Source organism: Peromyscus californicus, unplaced genomic scaffold (genome assembly GCF_007827085.1).
Source record: "Peromyscus californicus insignis strain IS unplaced genomic scaffold, ASM782708v3 Scaffold_19__1_contigs__length_69161282, whole genome shotgun sequence".
Lineage (NCBI taxonomy): Eukaryota > Metazoa > Chordata > Mammalia > Rodentia > Cricetidae > Peromyscus > Peromyscus californicus.
Window position 1 is genome coordinate 62,818,373 of NW_026294491.1, and position 10,714 is coordinate 62,829,086.

General features: G+C 54.8%; 1 protein-coding gene across 1 annotated transcript in view; it reads left to right on the forward strand.

Annotated features, from left to right (window-relative positions):
- Tfeb (transcription factor EB) overlaps nucleotides 1-3,669 on the forward strand; it is a 51,817-nt gene extending 48,148 nt beyond the window's left edge. Inside the window, 6 exon segments of the mRNA XM_052745559.1 lie at nucleotides 139-259; nucleotides 356-412; nucleotides 1,558-1,633; nucleotides 2,102-2,249; nucleotides 2,600-2,791; nucleotides 2,793-3,669. Of these exon segments, the coding sequence (XP_052601519.1) occupies nucleotides 139-259; nucleotides 356-412; nucleotides 1,558-1,633; nucleotides 2,102-2,249; nucleotides 2,600-2,791; nucleotides 2,793-3,080 (882 nt within the window). The 3' untranslated portion in view covers nucleotides 3,081-3,669.
- The last annotated feature ends 7,045 nt before the right edge of the window (nucleotides 3,670-10,714 follow it).

The following is a 10,714-nucleotide window of genomic DNA, read 5'->3' on the forward strand; positions in this document are numbered from 1 at the left end:
CACACTTTCTCAGATTGCACAGCGAATCCTGGAGAGGGGCTTGCTCGGGTAATTTTACCACTCCTTCGAACCGCCGCTCTTGGCACCATGGGTCCCGGTGAGGACTCACCAAACCCCTCTCCACTCCTTCCTCTACAGCTACCCTTGTCCAGCAGCCACCTGAATGTGTACAGCGGCGACCCCCAGGTCACAGCCTCCCTGGTAGGTGTCACCAGCAGCTCCTGCCCTGCTGACCTGACCCAGAAGCGAGAGCTCACAGGTACTGCCGTCCTCTCTCCCATACCCTTGGGGTTCCCCCTTCTCCTCTTTTCTCCCTCCCTTCTTCCCACCACCTCTCCCCTTCTCTGACCTCCAGATGCTGAGAGCCGGGCCCTGGCCAAGGAACGGCAGAAGAAAGACAACCATAACCTAAGTGAGTCCCGCCCCTCCCTCATCTGACCAGGGCTGAGAAGCTGGCACAGCCTCGCTCCCCACCCTAGCCCTGTACCAGCAGCCATTGTCCTAGTCACCACATGCTCCAGGGCCGCTGAAACCCCCACCTTTCAACTAGGCCAATGGTTCTCAACCTTTGGGAGTCAACCATCCCTTTCATAAGGGCCACATACCAGATATCCTACTTATCAGATATGTATATTATGATTCATAGCAGTAGCAAAATTACAGGTATGAAGTAGCGATGAAAATAATTTTAGCCGGGTGGTGGTGGCGCACGCCTTTAATCCCAGCACTTGGAAGGCAGAGGCAGGCGGATCTCTGAGTTCAAGGCCAGCCTGGTCTACAGAGTGAGATCCAGGACAGGCACCAAAACAACATAGAGAAACCCTGTCTTGAAAAACCAAAAAAGAAAGAATTTTATTTTCCTTTTACTTCAACATGAGAAACTGTATTGGAAGGTTGCGGCATGAGGAAGCTTGAGAACCCACTGCTCTAAGTCTTTTTAGGAAACTGGGAGGGGCTGCTGGGAGGCATTTTCTTGAATTTTCCAGTTCATTAGATTTCAGTCTTCAGGGCCTGGGGCAATAGGAGTGGAGGTGATTGCCCCAGGGAACTCTCTGGCTGAAGCTGGCTAGGTCTCCTGACCCCACCCCTAACTGTCTAAACTACCCTGACCCTCCGCAGCCTGCAGTCCCAGCCTCGGGACTCTGCTTCCTTTCTTTTTCTTTTGTCTTTTTTTGTTTTGTTTTGGAGACAGGGTTTCTCTGTGTAGTTTTGGTGCCTGTCCTGGATCTCACTCACAGAGATCCACCTGCCTCTGCTGGGATTAAAGGCGTGTGCCACCACCGCCCGGCTTGTTTTTTTTTTTTTTTCTTTTGAGACAAGGTTTCTCTGTGTAGCCTTGGCTGTCCTGGAACTCACTCTGTAGACCAGGCTGCCCTCAAACTCACAGAGATCCACCTGCCTCTGCTTCCTGAGTGCTGGGATTAAACCATCATGCCAGGCCTTGGGTCCCTTTTATTTTAAACTAAGATTTTCTATGGGGTGCCCACTCCAGGTTGGGGGCTTCTCTTAGGTGGGGCCCCACCTTTCTAACCATGCCCCTGAAATCTTAATCTGTAGTTGAGAGGAGACGCAGGTTCAACATCAATGACCGCATCAAGGAGCTGGGAATGCTGATCCCCAAGGCCAATGACCTGTGAGCAGGTTTCTGGAGGGAGGGGAGGGGCTGGGCTGGGCTGGGCAGCGGCTGCGAATGTTACCAGTTCTCGGTTGCTAAGGGCAGTGATGGAGGTAGCATGTTTGAGAAAAGAGGGTTCCTGCCTCTGCTGGGTCAAGACAGCTTCTGTTGGGAAGGGAGGCTTTGGGGTACAGGGGGGACTTCCTGGAGAAGGAGTCATGGGGAAGTGTCTGAAGGGCCCTGGGCTGATGGAGAGGAGAGAGATGCAGGGCAGGAGTGAGGACAGGGAGATGGGTATGGGTCAGGCAGATTGCTTGAGCCCAGGGATTAGAGAGGAGCTGGTCATTTCTGTGGACAAACCCCCTTTTCTCAAGGCTCAGCATGGGCAGGGGTGGAGGCAGCCGGGGCTTTGAACCAAGTCTGGTGTCAGAGGAACCTGGCCAGGCCTCTGTGCACACCTCTGACTCCGCATGGCTGTGGCTGCAGGGACGTGCGCTGGAACAAGGGGACCATCCTCAAGGCCTCTGTGGATTACATCCGGAGGATGCAGAAGGATCTGCAGAAATCCCGGGAGCTGGAGAACCACTCCCGGCGCCTGGAGATGACCAACAAGCAGCTCTGGCTTCGCATCCAGGTCTGGCCCTGACTTTGGGCTCCTTGGGTGGCTCCCACTGGTCTCCTCTGGCTCCAAAGCCCTGGGTCAGGCTGTGAACATCTGAGGCTGGAGATCTGGAGAGAATGCCCATTAGGGAAGGAAGCTGTATCTGTCAGGATATTTGCTGCTTAAAGCTGTGACTTAGAGAGAGATCCTGGTCTAGATTCAAGCTGCCCCCCCACCCCCCCCCCCACCCCGCTTTCCTCTCCAGCCAAGACATGCTGTTCTTGAGTGTCACAGGGGAAGGGGGCAGGTGGTGCAGCAGGGCAGAGGGAGGGCCAGCCTGGTGCTGGTATCGTTTACCTCACCACCCCATCTGTCCCCAACAGGAGCTGGAGATGCAGGCGCGAGTCCACGGCCTGCCCACCACCTCGCCGTCCGGTGTGAACATGGCTGAGCTGGCCCAGCAGGTGGTGAAGCAGGAGCTGCCCGGTGAAGATTGCCCTGGGGAGGTTCTGATGCTGGGGCCTGAGGTCCCTGACCCTGAGCCGATGCCGGCTCTACCTCCCCAGGCCCCGCTGCCCCCCGGCCGCCCAGCCTCAGTCTCCTTTTCATCACCTGGACTTCAGCCACAGCCTGAGCTTTGGGGGTGGGGGTGATGAGGGGCCCACAGGCTACCATGATCCCCTGGGGACAGAGCATGGCTCCCCGTTCCCCAACCTGTCCAAGAAGGATCTGGACTTGATGCTCCTAGATGACTCCCTGCTGCCCCTGGCCTCCGACCCCCTCTTTTCCACCATGTCCCCTGAGGCCTCCAAGGCCAGCAGCCGGCGGAGCAGCTTCAGCATGGAGGAGGGCGATGTTCTGTGACGCTGGCTGCCCCTGTGCCAAGGAGCAGGGGCTGCCTGGGGGCTGGGAGGACAGGGCAGAGCCCTCCCATCCTTCAGGCTGCACTTGGTGTGAAGTAGCCGCCTCTACCCTGCCTCTCCTTCCCTGTGGTTGGCCCGTTTGGACTTAGTGCCTGCCTGGCAGCCGATGGGCTGGAGAAGCCCTCCCCTTCGGCTTAGGGCCCCTCCTCTGGGGGCAGAATTGTGATGGGGAAGACCATGGGTGGGGTGAATGAGGGATAAGAAGAAACCCTGGTAGGGGAGCCCTCTCTTCTGAGCCTGGGCCCCTCCATGAAGGACATTTTGGAGAAGGAGGTATAAGAAGTACCTCTGAGGCAGCAGCTGGTCTGGGGGTGCCCGGGCCTGCCTTCCTGGGACTAGATGGTGCCCAGCCTGTCGCCCAGCCTGATACTTCCCCCACAGGTGGGGCACCCACCCCCCTTTGGTGCTAACAGCTCTCCCCTGGTGGTATGAGGGTGGGGTGGCCAGAAGAGGAGTCTGGGCTCAGGGTGGAGAGCACCCCCGCCCCCGGACCTCCCACTTTGTGCCTTTAGTAAACACTGTGCTTTGTATCACGTCGTCCTGGCTCTGCGGTGCATGCGGCCTCCGCTCACAACAGGCGGGAACCAGCCCAGTGGGCCCCTTCCTGGATCCAGAATTCAAGTGCTCCCTGAGGGTCTAGAGGAGGTTCTCCTGAATTCAGCCCTGACTCCAAGGGAAGAGAGAAACCTTTACGGTGTGCGACTGGGGGCATTGTGTCTCACTGGTGCCACGAGGTGGCGCTGCAGCCACGCTGGTCCCACAGCTCCAGCTGTGGTCTGAACAACAGTGCTGCTGAGTGTGGACAGGTGTGCTCTCAGAGCCTTCCCTAGGTGTTGCTCTGGCTGGTCGGTGTTCTAGTGGGGCCCCCAACATTCGTCCCCTTCCTTCCGCTTGGAGGTGACCCCCAGGCTGTATCCTTATGGCTATGGGGAAAGGGACCAGCTTGAACTTGATTTGGAATAGATGAGAACAGAGGACCCTGGCTAGGAGTCCAAGGTGTGGGCTCACCTCCTTTCTGCTCCAGCACTGTCCGGTAGTGGGGTTCCAGGACACCGTTTGCTCCAGGTTCTGGGATGTTAGTCCCTTTCCCTGGATGGGGAAGCGAACCTGGTGCCCGGTAGGGCCTTTGCAGGTTTTACTTGGTTCCTCGATTTTCAAGGCTCTTCTGCCAAGGGACCAAAATAGCTTTCTCTTCAAAGGGCCCTAACAGGCCAAAGAAGCCTAATTTAAAAGAATTTTTAAAAATCCCAGGATGAAATGTCCAAAGGGCAATTTCCTCTTCGAAGAACGAGATCCAGTCAACATTGGAGAATTAACATGCGGAGAAAGAAAGCGCCCAGCGGTGTGAGCTGAAGGACTGATTGATCTCAAGGTTAGATGGAGCTGTGGATGGCCTTGTAGAGCCTCAGTCGGCCTGGGCACATCTCCTTCCAGTTCAGGGTCCTTCTCTTTGTCTGGGACCTACCCCCCCCCCCCAGACCCTCCCTCTGAGACTCCTGGTGAACCCTGAACTCTGGCTGAGGTCTATTGGAGCCTAGGATGTGGGGTCTACAGACTCAGGGGCCAGCACTTCCGGTGGTTAGTGGATCTGGTCTTCCATCACCTTGGGGAGTGACGTGGGGAGCTGCCTACTATGTCCTCATGTAACCCCTCAAAACCACACTAAGCTACCCCTGTCACCGAGACCTGCAGCTTCCTGGTCTCAGGGTTCCTTTGTTCACCGCCTGCTGTGTGGGCAGCGGGTCAGCATGGCACATCGGAGGGACCGGGGTGTGAGTGGGGTTCTGTCCACACGAGGGCGCGCGGGCTCAGGCAGCAGTGTGGGGAGTCAGTCTCAGGACTGAGCGGTCCACACTGCCTGGAAGGCTTCCCTCCTACCTGGGGCTGCTGCTGTCCACCTCTGTGGCTAACTCCAAACCAGTCGCTGCCTCCAGCACTTCAAGCCACCGGAAAATGTATCAGAGACTGGCTGGCAAGACCCTCACCTGTGGCTGGAAAGGAGTCAGGCTGCGGGTTATGACTTTCCCCCAGTTAAACAGGGGACTCTGTTCTTTGTCCTTAGAGGGTGGGTAACCTTTGGGACATCTGCAAGGGGAAGTCTTGTTGAGGCTGAGTGCAGAGTGCTTTGACACAAAGATGGCCCCGCTGACCCTTTCCTTCCAGCGAGGGAGACCCCTTTAAGGCCTTGGGGACAAAGTATGGTGGGACGAGTTCCCAGCAGCCATAGCTTCCTTGGGTCCCATGTGGGAGCGTCCGGAAGGAGCTGGGGGAGCAGAGATGGGGCATATCCATAGCATCCTATCCCCTGGCCCCTCAGCTCCAGTTCCTATGTCTGTCTGTCCACACCAGCTGCTCCCTCTTCCCTGGTTGCCAGTTCTGCATTGCCTGTCATCTACAGGGACATGGGAGCCCAGAAGGTCCTGCTTGTCATTTCCATCCCCACCATTCTTTCCAGTCTGATTCTTCATTTACTATCTTGTGGCCTTTACCACGCTGAGGATGTGAGACACACTGCTGCACACCCAGAGACACCTTCCCACTTCAGCAACACCTGCCCCTGCCCACCTTGAGGCCTAACCCCTCCCCGGCCCTCTGAGCGCCCTGGCTGGTCATCGGAGCCGCTGGAAAGAGCCTTTAGTGCCCTTCCTGCTCCACCTCCCAGATCCCCACCCCTGTGGTCCTGCCCCCACCCCTCCCGCTGTCTTCCAGACTCTTCTCTTCTTTGCTCTCTCTTTTCTGAGGGGACAGTGGAATTTATACAATATTTAAGCAGCCAGAGCCAGGTCCTGGAAGATATTATTAATGTAAAAGGGATAGGCCGCAAATGCTTTTGGACCTGGTTACAATTAGAGGGTGATTTTTCTAAAGGTCAATGAATTCAGATAATATCCACAGGGGGGAGAGAAATTTAATACCTTTTTAGTGAATTAATTAATTATAATATTATATCGGCTTGGGGTTCTTTTCCAGAGTGATTAAGGCAGCGATCTGTCTTCTGTGAGCTGGCTGCCATGAGGACCCTGTCACGGGCTTGGCGAATGGGCCCTTCACTGCTCTCACCAGGCAGGTGGGGGTTGGGGAGGAGGCAGAAGGCTCCGAAGGGCTGCAGCAGGTGGGAAAATGCACTGTGCCCTGCTCCTCAATATGCATGCCCAGCCTGCTTCCTGCTGCCTCAAGCCTCATCCCACAGTGACTAGAGGAATGTCCTTTACGCTTGGGGAAACTGAGGCTCATAGACTACCAGATCTTGCCTGAGCATGTTGACTGACGACTGCCAGGCAGAGCTGGCTGGAAACACTATTCTCCATCCGTCCCCTAAGCCAGGCAGTCTGGACAACCAACCTTCCACTGGCAAGGTTCAAATGTGGCGTCTGCTCTTCCTGTCACGAAACTATTACAGGGCGTGGAGTGTGCCCGTGAGGCTGCGGGGCTGGTGAGGAGCTGAGGTGTCTGTCCTGGGGAGACCTGCCCACGGACACATTTGTTCCTGTCTTCAATCTCTAGTCATCTGACAAGCCTTCATGGCGCACCACTTTGTTCCATGGCAGACAGGCTGAAATTGTCACTCTGGAGTCTCAGCCATTCTTGGAGTAATGGAGAGTGGGGGCCCCCTGCGGCTAGCGGGGCGTCACTGAGTAACTGCTAAGCACTCACTGAGAGCTGACCCTAGCTGGATATCCTTAGCGGGATAAAGGACTAGACTGTTTCAGTGAGCTACAGACATGTGAGCTGGGGACACGGATGTGACGGTTGGGAGCAATGAAAGGGGCAGAGTTGCAATGAGCTGAGTCTCTGGGGGCCAGGCTGACAGGAGCGCTCCCCCTGCAGGAGGAGGAGGGAACACTCTAGGTGTGGGACGCTGATGTGCAGTAAGGCCTGAAGGTGCAGAAGCCAAACGAGTGAGGGTCCCTGCCGATGGGCCTGGCAGTCTGAGGCCGGGCACGGCCTGCTCACATCCCGCTCACATCCCAGATGTGTTGACTGAGGCTGTTCCACAAGGCCACAGCGTCTGGGCGGGAGGCTGGAAGCAGCAGGAAGCAGCAAAGCCAAACAGACCTACATTTCATGGTGGACTCTGACACAGCTTGCTGCGTGGCAGAGTCTGTGCCTCAGTTTCCCCGTCTGTGATGGAGATCTATAACCACTCAGGCTGCTGTAAGGGACCGAGGAGGAGTTAAACGCTGCTTTCAGCTCTCCCGACATCCTGGGGGTGGATGGTCACTGCCCCACCCCACCCTTCTTTCTTTTTGAGGGGGCAGCATTGGAAGCTCCGGGTTAGGGATGGCCTTTGTTGGGGGATAGACTTTTCCCTTGGCTCTGCTTTTCCTTCTGCCCGCCCCGTCCCTCTCCCTCAATGCCCTCCTTGGCCTGGCTCCCCCAGCCCCTCCCCCACCGGCTCACTCCGTGTGCGGCAGGCCAGGGAGGGCCTTCCCATTGTACTATCTTTGGGCCCTAAATTAAAATTGATGACATCTTGAAATGAGCAGTGAGGGTAATTTTGCTTCGGAGCCGGGATGCTAATGAGGCCCCTTAATGGTGCAAATGCTGAGCTGACGGGTCGTGTGTCACAGGCAGCAGCTAGGGGGGTAATGGCCGCGGTAAGTGCTGGTAATTACACCCTGTCTTGCTGTATTTTGGCAGGCCTGGTGGGAGAGCAGAGGCTCAATCACCGCTGGAGGGGACACCCCCACCCACCATGGGACTGACAGCCAGGGATACCCCCTGGGCCCAGCCAGGCCCCCTTAACGCCAGCCCCACCTAGAATAAGGGTCTTGGCTGCAGCCTTCAACACACGCTATACAACCCACGGTCACACCACCGGACACCCCTCAGCCTTGCACATCCATCCCCAGGGCCTGGGCATGTTTCCCATGTGTCCCTGCACCTGGCACCATGCACATGCATGGCTTGCCCAGTATACTCCCTGTGAACACAGAAAGTTCTGTGTATAGGCACATGTAAACCCACACACAATCGCCTTCTCAGTGAGCATGCACTGAGCACCTACTGCCTTGCCCCACATCTTTCCCCCGCCTCTCTTTTACACAGTCACTTTATTTATTTATCGATTAATTTATTTTATTTTCTGTGCCTAAGTGTTTTGCCTGCATGTATATCTGCTCTACGTGTGTCTTGTGCACGAGGAGGCCAGAAGAGGGCATTGGATCCCCTGGGACTGGAGTTACAGATGGTTGTGAGCTGCCATGTGGGTGTTGGGAACTGACCCCCCTGTTCTGTGGAAGAGCAGCCTTTATTAACCACTGAATCATATCTCCAGTTCCTCAAGGACTACATTCAATTTTTTATTTTGTGCATATGTGTGTGTGTTTACCTGTCCATATGTGAGTGGGTATCTACAGAGTCCAGGAGAAGGTGTTGGATCCCCTGGAGCTGGAGCTACAGGTAGTGGTGAGTGGCCAGATGTGGTTACAGTTACAGATGTGGTTACAGTTACAGATGTGGTACTGGGAATGAACTCAGGTCCTCTGCAAGAATAGTACATACTCTTTTTTTTTGTTATTGTTGTTGCTTTTGTTTCTCTCTGTGTAGCTCTGGCTGTCCTGGATCTTGCTCTGTAGACCAGGCTGGCCTCGAACTCACAGAGATCTGCCTGCCTCTGCCTCCTGAGTGCTGGGATCAAAGGTGTGAGCCACCTCCCCCCACCCCCTGCCCCTAGCAAATAGTCTATACTCTTAACAACTGAACCATCTCTTCAGCCCTGATGCTGTGTAATGTAGCCCAGGCTGGCCTTATATTCACTATGTAGCCAAAAATAACTTTGAACTCCTGGCCCTCCTGGCCCTCCTCTTGAGTTCTGGATGACAGGTATGCACGGCCTTGCCTGACTATGTCATTATCCTCATCTATAATGCAGAAATGAGGAAGAAGGCTTAGATCACTGTGCTAGGTGCTGACAGAAACAGATCTGCAGGGCAGGTCTTTCATGTTGCAACCTTTCCTACCTCTACCTTCCTTCTTACATTGGCCTGGATGCCACTCTCCAAACAGACAGGCATGCACACACGTGCATATGTACTTATCACACAAGTCACATGTGTCTTCTGTGCATCCAACGACCCATATTGGCATGCTGTATAAATATGTGCCTACATGCTATCAACATGTATATGTAAGGGGTCCAGCAAGCATACAGAGATAAGGATCTGCCTGTACATGCTCAGGTCATGTGATGGTCTTCATATGCGCAATGTGTGTCGTGTCTTGAGAAAGCCACCCCGAGCCTCTGGGGATGGCCAGAGAGCTTGCCTGGGCTTCTGCACCACCTCTGCTGGGAGAGAGAAAAGGGCTCAGAATGGAGTTCTGTAGGTAGAGCTCCCCTTGGGCTCCATCCAGCACACATAAGCTGGGTGTACTGTCTGTAATCCCAGCACACTGGAGGTAGAGGCAGGAAGACCAGAAGTTCAAGGCCATCCTTGACTACATAGAAAGTTGGAGATCATCCTGGGCTACATGAGACACTGTTTCAAAACAAAACCAACCAAACAGAAGACCTGTGGGAAGGGATAAATTCTTACCCACTCCCCTTCCCAGCCACACCTTCTCTTGATGCCAGGGACATGATGCGGGACCCTGCACATGCCACACAAGCACACTGCCACAGCTCCACTCTAGCCCTCATCTTTGAAGGGCAGAATGCCATCAGTACACAGAGGACAGAGATGTGCCCTCCCCCAGCCCCTGCAGGACCCACACCAGGTGCACAGACATATGCACACATTGAACACTTGCCCATGTGGGATATGAGCTCCCCACAACTGCAGCATGCAGCCTTTACATGCACACACCATGCACAGCTGTGAGCATGCCCACAGTGCTGGCATAAACCCCACGAGTGCCTGCCAGTTGGCAGCTGGCGAGACGGCTCACAGTTAAAAGCACAGGTTGCTCTTGCAGAGGACCCAGGTGTAACTCCATTTCCAGGGGATCAGATGTCCTCTTCTGACCTGGGTTGGCACCAGGTCCATATGTAATGCACTTACATATATTCAGGCAAAACACCCATACACATAACATAAAATAAAGAGATTTCTTTTACGTAAGAAAGAGAAGAGCACCTGCCAATAAAATGGGAAACTACAAAGTCCACAGGCTCTTGTCCTGTGGGTATCCTGCCTCTCCCAGCATCTGTCAGTCACGCGATTATAGTCGGGATTAAAAGTGTGGACTTGGTCTGACTGCATGGGGTCTCCATCTAGGTCCATCAAAATGTGCTATCTCTATTTCCGTATTTGTAAGATGGGAATGATAAGGGTATCTGGACGTGGACACGGCTGGATGAGTTTATAGGTGCAAAGCACATGGTGTCTGCCATAACCCTAATAAGTGTCTGGGGAGGTTATGTCCTGGCAAAGAATGTTCTTCAGAATGGGACAGGCACCGAGGAACAGGCAGTGGAAAGCAGAGCAGGGGTACCTACCTGAGGCTGGAGTGGTCAGGGAGGGCCTCAAGGAGGAAGGAGCAGGGTACCCACCTGAGACTGGAGTGGTCAGGGAAGAAGACGGCTTTGGACTATTGGCAGCTCATCTTTGCACTAGCAGCCTCATCTGCTACTCG